The sequence below is a fragment of the Nylanderia fulva genome, unplaced genomic scaffold (assembly GCF_048542155.1).
Source record: "Nylanderia fulva isolate GAGA-0341 unplaced genomic scaffold, ASM4854215v1 Scaffold62, whole genome shotgun sequence".
Taxonomy (NCBI): Eukaryota; Metazoa; Arthropoda; class Insecta; order Hymenoptera; family Formicidae; genus Nylanderia; species Nylanderia fulva.
In genome coordinates, this window is record NW_028190721.1 from 333,770 (window position 1) to 348,645 (window position 14,876).

At 35.7% G+C, this 14,876-nt stretch overlaps 1 protein-coding gene across 4 annotated transcripts in view; it reads left to right on the top strand.

Moving 5' to 3' along the window:
* The window catches only part of LOC114942262 (uncharacterized), a 346,485-nt gene that overhangs the window by 59,892 nt on the left and 271,717 nt on the right, over positions 1–14,876 (top strand). For 3 of the 4 annotated variants that reach the window (XM_085488071.1, XM_085488070.1, XM_085488072.1), the window contains exons 3-4: positions 4,453–4,581; positions 5,484–5,743. In XM_085488071.1, coding sequence (XP_085344197.1) covers positions 5,611–5,743 — 133 coding nt within the window. In that variant the 5' untranslated portion in view covers positions 4,453–4,581; positions 5,484–5,610. The remainder of the gene's footprint in view (positions 1–4,452; positions 4,582–5,483; positions 5,744–14,876) is intronic. The other variant, XM_085488073.1, reaches the window with a different exon arrangement.

Below are 14,876 nucleotides of genomic sequence, written 5' to 3' on the forward strand. Positions count from 1 at the left end.
TTATGTTTAGTTTATACATGGAATAAATTTTATTTGACAGAACAACTCTAATAATTGCTCGATAAGTTGGCCTTTTTATCTATTACTAGTTGTATTTACAATATACGAGCGAAACTTTGTATCTATTGATTTTTAACATCATTTTTGTTATATCATACGATCGTTATGAGAGAGATGCATATTCTAAAAGTATATAAATGTATATAAAATTTAAATATAAAAATATTCAAATATATAATAATAATTTTATCATTTTTAAATAATGATAAAAATGCAACAATATTTATTCTTAATCTTTTGCACTTTTAATAAACAGAATAATGGCGATTTTGCTCGATGTCATTGGACATGCGTTAATCTTAGAATTAGTGAAAGGCGTAAGTGACATTGCTTGTTAGTTAAGAAATTATAGTTAGAACACCCGCAAGAAACGTCACTTTGGGTTGTTTGATCGTCGCGATGGTCAGGTGATTAATTATACAATGAAACGCACAATCATCTGAAGCCGCAGACAATCGGGATCGTGATTGTCGATGGGCTAAGATACATTCTGATGCGTAATTAATCGATATTTCAACTAATTGCTACTTGACTCGATTAATAATTATGACCGTTCACCACGCGATTCAACAGCATTTACAACAGGAATCAGCAGATTAATTATCATCAATATTATAAATTTAAATAATTTAAATATTTTATTATTTTTTTCTATATGATACTCGTATATTATTTATTTATACATTTATTACTCTCGTTTGATTTAATTTAGAGAAGAATCTCTCTAGTTCTGTTATACATTTATATTTTGATAATATTTTTATAAATTGAGAATTCTGCATAATTCTTTTCGTTAAATAAACAAGTAAATGTTAAATTAAATAAAAACGAGTTAATATCCGCGGATAATATAATAATTTCTGAATTAAGCCTCGTCCAAAGAACACGTGTTTTCTCGCCTTGAAATGAAAATTGCACTGCCCCAGACGGACGCGGAAAACGTTGTTGGAGGTTAATTTGCGGCGATGCTAAACGAGGAGTTGTCGGGGCATCAAGAAACAGAGCTAGACAAAGGTTGAGAGAGGGAGAAGGAAGAGTAGAAGCTGTAGTAGAAGCAAACTCTAGACACACGGCGTGAACTCGCGCGAACTGCGGCCCGAGTAATTATCTTTGCAGCGGGAAATGTTATTTACTCGCACCTATTTGCTCCTTCGGACATTTGATCTTTGTTGCGGGAAACTTGGCCATTTAGCCTCGGAGCGTGAACATTAAATTTCGCTACTTGTCCCGACAGCGCGCGGAAGACGTATGATTATGACTGTCGAAGCCTCATCTCTTGCCCGTACAATAGGGCATAATAATCGATAGACAATTCTGACGTAGAAAATATTTCCATGAGGAAAGCAAATTGCAGATCTCGAGATTGAGCGGAAACGCGAAGAGAAGAGGAGAGAGAGAGAGAGAGGAGAGAGAAATTGGGCACGGTTGACCGGCCTTTGTGTTCCTGACACTTTCATAACCGCTGGTTCTCCCTCTATCAAAACCCTCTTTTAAGTCGGTTTCAAACGGAACCAGCCCTAATTGTACAACGCAATTACAAGTCGCTTTTTTTTCTTGCTTATTCGACCGCATATGTGTTACATGTTTTATCTTTATTTTCATATCTTTTCGACTACGCATTTAATAAGCACTTGGATAAAGTTAACTGCATCGGCACCTTTCAAATGGACGTAGTAGAGTCCTAAATAATCAGAGAGACGCGATTGGTATCCCCTCCACGCTTTCTATCGTCATGGCGGCCCTCATGGTTGGGTCCCGTAACTGTCCATGTGATACACATACGCCTATAATAAGTCTGTTCGTTTTGGCTACACTGGCTACAATAATTCAAAGGTTATCTTTTTCCTTCCAATGTCGAGCAAAAAAGACAACTTCTGAAATAGTGTAGCCAAAACGAACCGACCTTATGTGTAGAGTCCCAACCTAAAATATTACATCAAATTGAAAAATAGAACAATATTCTCTTATTTGGCAATAATGTATAAGTATTGTTTGTATGTTGTGTTGTACATTGCTGCTTAGAATTGCTTAGAATCATTTTTTGGATTATGATTTGCATATATAGGATCGTTACGGGCCCAACAGGACTTAGGACTTTAGGTCCTAAATAATAAAAGAAACGCAATTGGCGTCTCGCTCGCTGATTGGCTGATCGCCTGTTGGGCCCGTAACGATCCTATATATGCAAATCATAATCCAAAAAATGATTCTAAGCAATTCTAAGCAGCAACACAACATACAAACTATACTTATACATTATTGCTTAGAATCATTTTTTGGATTATAATTTGCATATATAAGATTGTTACGGGCCCAACAGGCGATCAGCCAATCAGCGAGCGAGACGCCAATTGCGTTTCTTTTATTATTTAGAACTTTAGTTCGTAGTATTATAATCGCTCCAATAGAGATTGCTCGAAAAAGGACGAGACAAAAGCGGGGAATACTACTTCACCTAGGGAGACACTAGACTCGGTTACAGTAGAAGTGTCTGACGAAAGTGGCGAGTTATAATTGAGGGATCATATTCAAGAGGATGATCAGCTGAAACACAATGGCTGTTGAAAATGAGATCGGTAGCATGAAATAGTTAGAGATTATCACTATAGACACGATTCAACTTACAGAAATGTGCAAAAATATAATGTAATCCAACAAATAAAAGTATTATTTAATTATGTTTATGTAATAACCAAAGTCATAATAAAAAATTGCTATAACAAAAAATTATGTTTTAATAGATATTATAGATGTATCTTACAAATATGTTTGAAAAACACTTCTCAGTAGATAAATCTATCTCTAATCAGACCAAGATTGTATTGAATATTATCCTTTCTGTTTGTTAACTGGAAAAGAGATAATTCTTTATTGTTTTCTTTGTTTTACGCGACAATATAAGTTTTACCTAAACAATTAGTGAATATTAGTGAATAAAAAAAGGGTAGAACATAAAGTACCGTTATTTACGCGAGTTGAGTTTTATACCCTTGAAAGAGGCATCCTTAACAAAGTTGCTTTCTTTACTTCAAAATGATACGACGGCGAAGTTACTCTCTACTTTGAGTATGATCGCAGACCGGAAAATACTACGGTGCAGGAAAGTGTTGAGGAATCTCGGGTTAAAGCGATGTTAAGAGCAGTTAAGAAGATAGCGCGACCTAATAAGGCGGATGAGCGATAAGTATTATACATTAAGTAGAGGGCAAAGAAGGACGCATAGTTTCCGAAGCTAAGCGCCGATCGTCCACCGATGCCGCGAAGTGCATAAAAGCCGTCCTTCCGAGTGGCTTTCATAACTGCCGGACAAGTTCGTGGTAAAACCGGTGACGGTAGATAACGACGAGTGAATAACACGAGGTAGCAAAACGACGGGTTAACTTCGGCTTGTCGCATTATGAATGATTGAGCCGCCGACTCCCCACTGGCCCCGAGTGTGCGGATAATGGGGTCGCCAATCCCCTCTCGTGGTCTCCACGCCGGCGGGCGACCTCGTGAAACATTATGGGGAATCATAACCTCCGACTTATGCACTCCAGCTCGCCGGCCGTCTCGATGGAGATACGCTAACGAGACATCGACGACATTTCCAAGCAGATGAAAATGCAAATGTCAACGCCGCTGCGAGTCCGAGAAACTATGCGGTCTCTTCTCTCTCGACGCGATATGAATTTCATACCAATCGCGAGAGACCTGACAGATTAAAATAACTGCGATAATAACTAAGATAATTATTACCTCTGTCACGCTCTCGCAGCTCTCGCAGTTTGATATTATTAAAAGGAATAATATTTAATATTGTTAAATGGAATAATGGGAATTAAATGAAAAAAAAACTTTGGAAAATTTTGTGTCATGAAATTTTTATATTTTCGAATAGTCATATTTTTAGTTTCATGCTATTATAATGCTGGGGTGATTATGAGAATGAATTAAAGCGATAGAGAATTTTAAAGGCAATTTCCAATAATTGGTACCATGTACTCTTTAATACAGATACGCTTTACATATATACAATACAGTTTTGTCGATGAATTTAAAACAGTTTTCTACCTCAATTGTAAATAATATTATTGCATATTCATGTTTTATCCAGTCATAGTTACGCATTGCTACACTTTTTTATTGTTGCCAGTACAAAAATTTTACATAAAAAGTTTTACGAACAAGCGCCAAATTTTAATTTACAAAATTCGTACGCAAAAGTTGCGTAAATTTGCGAAAAATTGACTTCGACAGTTTCCATTGGAATTTTACAGAGTTTTTTTGAGACTGAATCTCTCTCTCTCTCTCTCTCTCTCTCTCTTTATATATATGTATATATTTCATCTCTTAATGATCAAACGTCAAAGGGAGTCTCTTCTAATGAAATATTTTGCTATTTTGTTACAGACGGAATTTTGTGTCAGTGGAAAAAAGCTTTTTGACCCGGGCAAACCCACTGAAGAATCTAACGGAAAACGAATAAAAGTCTACGCGAAGTTCGACAGGGAATGCGAAAAAGATCGTCAGGAAGTCGAGGTAAGAGAAAAAGAGACGAAAAATCGCGAAACACACGCGCGGTCCAGCACATGTTACGAATGTAAAAAAAAGAAAAAATACGGGGTAAATAAAAGCAAGAGCAAAGTAGAAAAATCGTTATTTTCGCGATCATCGTCAGTAGAAGCGATGACTGTGTCTTCATGTTATACTCGAAGAAACGGAGTAATACGTTTCGAGAAGGAGGAACGTGAAGTATAGAATGCATAAATCAGGACTCGCGCAGAAATGAAGATTCTGTCCGAAAGAGAAGAGGGATAACGGCTGCGCGGACGCAAAATTTAACGTGACGTAATACCCGCTCGCTCGAAAAAAAAAAAAAAAAAAAACGTGGAAAAACCGCCTGATAAACAACTGCTATCTCTTTGTTTTAAATTTCCATATTTACCGCTGCCGGCAATATATGTCGAGCACCAATTAAAGCGGAGATACGTGATCACGCTTAATTAATTAATTTCACTGTCTCGCAAATCGATTATACGCGTATTCCACCATGATCCAAAGTCCGCAAAAGATTAATTAAACGAATTATTGATCGAAAAAAATCGCTCTTCTCAGCTTATTTTTTTTTTGTTTTTTTTTTTTATTCAATCATGAGTGTATCTCCCAATTGCATATATCTTGACAATTCATTTGCATATCAATCCTCCTTTCCTACTAATTTTCCGAATTGCTTTAATGAAATTCCTCCTTCGAGAATTCTTTTATCGAAACGCGTATAAATGTTATGCGTATAAAAGAGTCACGCTACAGTGTACATATATTCATTTAATTTTCTTCGAGCCACCCGTCGAACGACTCTCTATCGCGGCGATATGAAAATACCGACTATTACAAGGATAAAACGACAGGGTAGTATCGACAAGTTTCGTTCGATTGCGTAGATATTCAACGGCTGTGACGTATTGTTGTGCGCGCGTTCCCTGGACGAAGCGAACAAAGCGGAACGGAGTAGCGAGATATGCCAGGGAAGATGATATTGAGGCGGAGAACTGATTGAAACGAGAGAAAATGACGACTATCGAGGCTGCTAGTGAAATGAGTGCGGTACGTCGAGCAGTATGGTTCAGTGCTGTATTATTCGCGGCGACACCCTTGGCCTACACTCAAGTGACGTGGACGCCGATCTACGTGGGAGGATACAGTGAGTACAGCAATCTCATCATTATTCTATGAAATAAGTGAAGCGAGAAAAACGAAATAGAAAGAGGGAGTTGGTTTGCGGTTATAAGGAAAAATTGATTTATAAATTAATCAATCTTTTCACTACTTTGCATTTAAATATTTTTAATAAAATCTTAATTATTTAAAAATATTCTATCTCATCAGAGAGTAAACATAATAACGTACATTTAATTTTTTGTACGTATGACTTGTTAAGGGGATCCTAAACGCTTTTGAGAAGTCTGTTGTTTTTTTTCTCTTTTATCGACAAAATGTGAGGTTAGAAAAACTATATATATATAAATCTATTTATTGGCTATACGAATTGTTTTTTATCTGAAATTAGACCAGGCCGGATTTGGCATTGTATAAATAAGGAATATAAGTGAATGTTTAGATATCAATTTGGAAGTCTAGTAAACGAGAATAACTCATCCTACATTTTTGTGCATGAAAATGTAGGATGAGTTATTCTCGTTTACTAAGCTTCCAAATTGATACCTAAACATTCATTTATATTCCTTTTATCCAATGCCAAATTCACAGGCCTGGTCTAATTTCAAGTAAAATACAACCCAAATAGCCAATAAATAGATTTATTGTTTATCTAACCTCATATTTTGTCGATAAAACAGGAAACAAAGAGCAGACTTCTCAAGAACGTTTAGGATTCGTTTAAAATATTTGAATTTATCACACATTACACAAATTTTTATTATATTTGATAATACAATAAATAATGTTTTGGACCACGCGTCGCTTAGTTGTGAGCTGAAAATATAATAAAATGGGCACAATGTACGTCTCTTTCTTTTTTTACGCGACATATTTTCATTCGTCTGACGGGAAAGTGAAAAAAGAAAGAATAGGAATAGAGTCGCAGTAAACGATGAAATATCGCGCAATATCATTTTTTTCTCTTTCCAAACCTTTTTTAACGAAACTTTGGCAATTTAGAGTTATAACGGCAACGACGAACACGAAAGCATGTTCCACGATAACCGGTAACCGAAGGATTGATCGCATCAATTAACGACTGGTTGAAAGTTCGCAAACGAGTACAATCAACTTTTCGCGTGGCAGTCGCGAAAGGAGATATCAAAGTAGGACGAAACCTATCTAAGCTGATCGAAACTCCATGCACATCTGCTTTCATAATATTAATAGAATCAAATGTTACGCAAAGTGTTAAACGTTAACAATAACATTTATTAAAGGAATATAAAATAATAGGAATAATGATATATATTTCAATATTAATTAATATTATAACTGAAAACAAGAGGTGTACAAGAGAGTATAGCAATGTAAATACATGCGGTATTTCAAAATGATATACTTAATGATATTACTTCAAAGGGTTTTAACAGAAAATTTTAATTCAGATGTAATGAAATCGGAACAAGTTAAATGATGTTATAAAAGTATATCCCGTCAATGCAATCCCGTCAATTATTTTAATTACGTTTCGCTGGAAAAATAAGTTTAGAATTTAATCTATTGCACGCGTAACGAGAAGCGTCAAACCGGGAATGATGATAAATGCATAAAATACTCGCTTAAGAGAAAAGCAATCTCACGAGTATTCAGATCTCGACGGACATTAAATTTTTATAACCCAGGACATTTATCCGTTAATGCCGTCACTTTTCCTGATGGATGTTGAAATAATCGAATTACAGGAATCGTCCGTCACATAATTTATTACCTTCCGACAGTTTTAATATATTTTATTGTTAATTACAGGGGAGAAACTTTAAATCAATAATTATTATCATTCACAGCTATTTTACTTTACATTTCCATAATCTTTCTTTGTGTTAATGAAATTACATTATATAGAGGTTGCGTTGATGGGTAGATTGTGCAAACCATAAACTCATATAATATGATATAATGCTATAATAATGTTGAGAGAAAGAGAGAAAAAAAGAAAGAAAACGGAGAAAAAATATGACGTATAAATATCATAACATATAAATATCGAAATATAATCGAAAAAAAAAAATATATATATATATACACCTTTCGATTAGATTCCGATATTTAAAAGAATATCATGGCATTTATACAACCACTATATTTCTCTTCCTTTTTCTCTTCTTTTTCTGCCTCTCTCGATATTAATATTGTATAATATATTGTGTTGTATTATATGAGTTTGTGTGTTTGCATAATTTACCTACCAACGCAATCAATATCTATATAATGCAATTTTAATAGAAAGGTTATAAAATTGCAAATAAAATAGCTGTGGATGATAATAATTATTGATTTAAACTTTCTTTCTTGTAATTAATATATGTATATGTATAATTATTATATCTCCTAACTTATCAATCTAAGATCTCTTTCTTCTTAGAGAGAAAGAAAAGGGAAGACTTAGAATCGATAACAATGTTCTACAACATGGGATCAAATTATCGCACACAGTGAAGGATATTGTAAAAGAGTTTAGTAGGAGTAGAATTTTACCGAATGATCATTCGATCCACGTAGAACGGATTGAAAACCAATCACGCTTCGTTCCGAAGAAAGATATAGGGCCCCGTTATACCTGGAAATCAATCTGAAACGTGCCCGAAGTAACTCAATTTTCTTCAGTTATGTCTGAGGGGTTACCGTGCAGGGGCCGCATATAAACTGATATGAGAACGTCCTTGAGTTTGCAACTTTCACGAAGTCTGATCGCAGTCTTAATCACTAGAACTTCATCGTGAGAAATTAAGCACTACCGTTCTGCAACTCCGACGTATCTTACCTTGTTTGTCTTAATGAACAGGTCTTCGAAGTTGTTTCCTTGCCTTTCCGAGATTTACTCGCTCACATTTGTAACAGTAGTCGTAACTACCAAGTGATAGCTTTAAAAATCAAAAATTACAACCTGAAATTGCAATTATTCTCTAAAAGCGATCTCTATGTTATATTATTTTAGGAATTTCGGTTAATGAAGTCCGAGAAAACGACTTGCGGAATATATATATATATATATATATATATATATATATATAATATAGACACACATATATACCTATACATATATATATTTCTGTCTGTGGATAACCATGGTGATGCAAATGCGATATATATTCAAGCGAAATGTTGCTATATTCAAAGCCCGACGTAGTAGTCCTAGTATATCCTAGGAACTGAGAACTTACCATCGCACCATTGTGGCGCATCAATCTTCTAGATCATTACGAGTTCTCCGTCCATTTAGTAAGGTCCTTCCAGTTAGATCCTGACGCCATCGTAAGCGATGTCGTCGCGGTAACGACTGGGCTAGACAAGTGGATCCTTTAAAGCGCGATCCAGATCGTCGCGTGTAGATCCACCGGAATAATTCAAGCCGCAAACATCGTGCTCCGACGTCAGTGGATCAGACATATGAGAGAGAGAGAGAGAAAGAGAGAGAATCGGAAGAGAATTTTGGACGAGGGAGACGAAGTGAAGACTCTCCTTTGCAGTTGGTTGTCGTCGGTAGCAGACTGTACTCTAATTAACGACGGGTAACAAGGGTACTCGAGAGAGATGGAGAGTCATTGTAATAACTCGCGTCTACGAGAAGCGGAGGAGAAAATGAGAGAGGAGGGATTGCATACAAAAGAGAGCGGGTAGGACAATGCTGCGGAATTTGCAAAAGGTGCGAATTCTTGAATAATATCGGTATCTCTTAAGTTGTCGATTAACACCGCAGAATACCTTTGTATGTTCGCTGTTTCTTTTGGCGTCCTGGCCTGGCAAAATTTCGCAATTTTCGTGAAAAGGCTAAAGTTTGCTTGAATTCCGCTTGAAAGTCAGCGTTTCCGATATGAATACAGCGCGATGCGAGATATTGAGAAGAGACTAACTATGTCGTAAGCAAAATTCGGAGATGGATGGTCTTTTGCGTCGCGTTAAGCAGACATAAATGGAGTCAAGAGTCATTTGTCATGTAAGGCTATACGTTGATTTACACAAATTAATATTAGCAAACGTTTCCAAGTCTTTCAGTTTTTGCTTACAATATTTTATTCGCGTATGACATGTTTTTATTCGATTATAAATGCATATAGTGTGAATAGAAAAATATGAGAAGTTTAATATATCGAATTTTGGTATATTTAGTAACAAAATCGCGGTGTATTTATTATTTTTTCTTTTTGAGTTTATTATCTAACGTAAATGTGCATGGAGCAGTAATTTAGTGGATAATATTCCTGAGTTTCGGTGATATATTACAGGAAAAAAAGAAAAAAAACCGAATAAATGACGCGATATCTTGCATATTACAACGCGCATAGACAGCACAAAGACTGCATTGTGAGTCAGACATGCGTACTTAATGCACATATTACACATACACGAGATATGAATACACGCAGCATGTTGGAACGAGTTACGCGTATGTCTCATTATTCGAACTTCAAAAGGATCATACTTCTATATTGCAACGTCGCAGTAATTATATTCCTTTCATGCGTCGTCATTATATTACGTTCGTCTCATTTATAACAGACCGATCTTTATAACAATAGATAATTGATGTCGTCTAAGCCAATAAATTATCTGATAAAATCGTTTCATGAAAACGAGATTTACGATAAGAAATGAAACGTCGGTTTGATTTAATCTCAGTTGATACAATTGTGCTCGAAATAGTACTTGAGTCGTTCTACTTCTTTGAATTAGCCCCGTTACTGCTTGATGAAAAACAAGGGAAAAAAAACGAAACAGAGCCCTTTTACGCGCGCGTGCTCAAGTTTCCGAATAAAGTCGGGCTCTAAGAAGGCTCGCTCGTAAAGCCGCGACGACATCAAGTTGGATGAACGCGACTCGAATATTACGATCAGAGTCTCCAGAGGTCGTAGGCTCTTGAAAAAAAAAGGGTATATAACATACTCTTTCGCGTCACACTTTTTTTCTGTTTTTTACTCTCTCACCTTTCGTTGTTTAATCTTATCACGCAAGGCGCGGCTTCAAACGCGGATTAAAACTCGGATATTACTACTTGCTGTCTCTCCGGCAATTTCGCTCACGAGCCAAACTTCGATCCTCCCGCGCTTTATATTACGCTGTTTTATTAACAAGACTGCAGTTACGCGACGCGAATTAATTACTTTATTTGCCCCAAACTCGTTATATAATGCAACAGCAATAATTTCGGTGAGTTGCTCGTGTACAAAAAATATATCAGGAGCAGTAATTGTGATGATTGTAATTTTGTTAAAATGCTTACTGAAAAGAAAATATTTTTCCGATTGCGCGTTGATTATTAAAATACATCTCAATATTTAAAAAATAAGCAGATTACAAGAGCTTCGTCTAGTTTGAAAATATTTTGAACAGCATTGCTGCGCACATAGTAGTTATTCGCCGCATAAAATATTATACAAACACCGAATATATATGACAAATGCATGTCTGTCATATTGATTTATAAGTCAAAATGTAGCATGTGCCAGACGAAGGAGAACATGTGACAATCTTGCGCTGTGCGAATGCACGATGCGAGCGGCAAAGGACGGGTATGCGAAGTGCAGGAAGGCGAAAACGTTTGCTTGGGCGAGTAAACAGGGGATGGCTCTGTTTGCTTTTTCGAGGAGTAGGACGCGGATGCGCGGAATACGAGGTGCCCGCATATCCTTCTCGTATATGCTCATCTATCTCTCCCTCTCTCTCTCTCTTTCTCTTCCCCTCCGCACGTATGACAATCCAATATTGATGCTAACCTTGCTTTCATAAGCAACTGCTGCCCAACAATTTGTGTGTTCACAACGATAAAACTTGCTCTCAAACCCAGAAAGCGCTCCTCCAAAGTGAATTGTAAACTTCGCCTAGGCAACTTTGTTTTCCCAGACGACGGGCTGCTCAGTTGATATTTCTCGCGAGACTCTATATCTCAGTCATCTTATTTATTAAAGCATTCTCTCTTTTCTCTTTCTCTCTCTTTTCTTTAAATTTTTTTTCCAACTAACTACTGCAAAAACATTATTTTAATTTCTTCCTCGCATAATAAACTAATGCTAGAAGAAATAAATATCGAGAAATAAAAGAAAGATGCGGTTAACTTTTTATCAAGGAGATGCTGTCGTTGTTCTGTTTTACCGACTTTAAGTTAGGTTAGGTTCACTTTTTATTGAAAATATACAGATTGAGAAATCCTTCACAATGAAAGTACTGATAATAATGAATAGGGAGCGCTGTCCGCCAACTAATTTTTGCTGTTTTATGCCTTGACATCGATTCCACACGCAAATACATATACATACATAATTAATTCAAGTACGAATCTTTTGATACAGGTTTTTAATCTTATTTTTATTACTTCTGTATTATTCTTTCATTTCATCTTTATTGGGAGCATTATATTTTGTGCACAAATAAACTGCAGAACTTTTGTATTAAATAAGTATTGTTATGAGCTGATGCAAGAGGCCGATAAAAAAAACTGTAACTTTTAACTTTTATTGTCTTTTATACGAAATTACAGCGCTTCCCGTTCATTATTATCAGTACTTTAATTGTGGAGAAAACTTTTTTTAATCTGTATAGCCAATAAAAAGAAAAGCCCTTGAATTCAAGTCGGTAAAACAGTCATGGTCAGCATCCCCTATTAACAGTTGTTATCTACATTAGTTTCTACAAATAGGAAATATATTATATTTTATTCGCGCAAAAGAAAATTAAAATTATATCATTTATATCGATAATAAATAAATGCAGTTTTAAGGGAATTCTAAGCTAACCTAAGTTTTCTTTCTGTTTTATTGACAAAATGTGAGGTTAGATAAACTATAAATCTATTTATTGGCTATACGGATTGTTTTTTACCTGAAATTAGAACGCATCGCTCTTTGTTAATATTAATACTTTAATTTGTACAGGAAAAAGATTTATTAATCTATATAATTTTACATATCTTGGTTACAGAATTATGAATGCTTAGAATTCATAATTCTGGCCAATGTTACATTACTAAAATGCTCGGTATACGAAATCTGTAAAAAGATTATGATATGAGGAAAGGAATTTCGGGTTTCCGTCACTTTCTCGCAATTCGGGGCGCATTGTTACAGCACGTTGAGACCGCGAGCAAGCCTGAAAACCTGAAAAGCCACCTGCGGGCGTGGTGTGCAGGTGCATTGCAGTTTCATAGTCTTCGCCGTCCGACTCTTTCCCCCACTCTGCTATACGCCGTCCGGGGCACCATCGGGCACAAACTGTAATCCTGTTTTCTAAATGTAACCCAACTTCGGTGAACATGTGTATGTCCGACCGCAAGCACTGTTCGACAATTTGTCTCCGTGCCTCGCCGCACCCTTCTGCCTCTCTCTCTCTCTCTCTATCTCTCTTTCTCCCTGGTTCTTCATCCCTTCGGCGGCCTGTTTTCTCTGTCTCTCCTTCTACATTCTTCTTCCTTATTCTCCCCTAGGAAACGAAAGCTCTCCGAAACTATATTTCCTTCGATACACTTGTGCATGTGTATGTCAATTGAGTGGACAATGTGTATATGGCGCGTATTCGTGTATAACTGCATGTACGTAATACATTTGTGTGCGTAAAGTAACGTAGGGTACGTAAGGCAATTTAGTCTGTGCTCATGTAACACACATACCTATACGTGTGTATATGTTAAGCATGATGTGCGCACAGTTTAACGCTCCGCTCGATGTGAAGTTACACGAGATTCGACGTTGTTCTTCGGAATTTGTACTCAAGATTATCGATATACGATAGACCAATAATAATCAAGATATTTTTATTCGCGCCACTTATTGCAGACAATTTCTTTTGGAATGTGTTTTTCAATGCCTAAAAGATACTGACTATGCTTAAACTAATTTTAAATATAGTTCATTAATTTTTACGACGTACGTAATATTTTGTCAAGTAGCTTTTGTGATTCTTAAATTATTTATAAATATAATATTATCTGTTTCTTAATAAATTTTATAATAATATGCAATTATTGCATCAAAGTCATGTGCATGACAAATCAATTTATTTTTACAAGAGTTAATAATACCAGGTGTTTTTTACAATATAATGATAGATGCACGTAGCTTAGGTTAATGACATGCACACGCTTCTCTATGCACATGTATTCGCATATTCATAGACAATGTGATAATTTGCCGCATGGCCGATACGACTCTTTCGACGGATCGCATTAGCATATGGGAATTGCTCGAGTTTCGCTATCATCGCTTTTCTGATCTCATTGAGAGAAGAGAAGGCGCTATCTCTTTGGAATATAAATTATCCATGCATAATCGACTTTTTCTCCCTTTCTCCTTTTAAGCAATATTTATATATTTTTACCATTCTATTATCATCAACCGGTGAGGAATCACTGAAAAATTAAACCGTTAGCTTTATTGAACCACGGTAGATTGCGTTTACTTGATAAACGAACGCAACAATTTATATTATCAAAATCCAAATTTCTCCATTCGAGCTATTCGTCATCACCCAACAGAGCTTATAACATAGCAGTTTGGCAAGAACAATTAATCTCAAGCTGATGGCATTTAACAATACCGGGTCTAAATTCAACCGTCGTCGCATACCAACCCTTTATATCTACCTCGTATCTGACAATCGATTCCTGTTAATTCATTCCCCGCGTAGCGCACACTATCACCGATTTCGTTGCACCGGAATGTTTTATACGGACCTTTATTCGCAAATGCACGAATGAGAGAGCGGTGATGGGGAAATCGATCTTCTTTCCTCTCGCATCGCTGAATACGAGTTTCGTTGAAATTCGATGCCGATAATAACACTTTTTTATATCGATCATTTGACAACATCGAATGAATTAACGTCGGTATTTTTTTCACGGCTAGTTTTCTCTTATTTTTTCGCACATTCCAAAATGTTACACGCACCTAACAATTTTAATTTTGTCTGATAAAATTCTTGCACCTTGTGTCAAATAAAATTAATTAAAAAGAAATATTATACTATCAATAAAATTTAAAATATAAGTATATTATAAAATACTTAAAAATATCAGATCATAATTAATTAGATGGATAGTTCTATTTATTCATACAGTAGTATTTTAATTTTATTTTTCAAAAGTTTTATTTAACAAAATATCTTATTATTATTTTATATAGCATCAC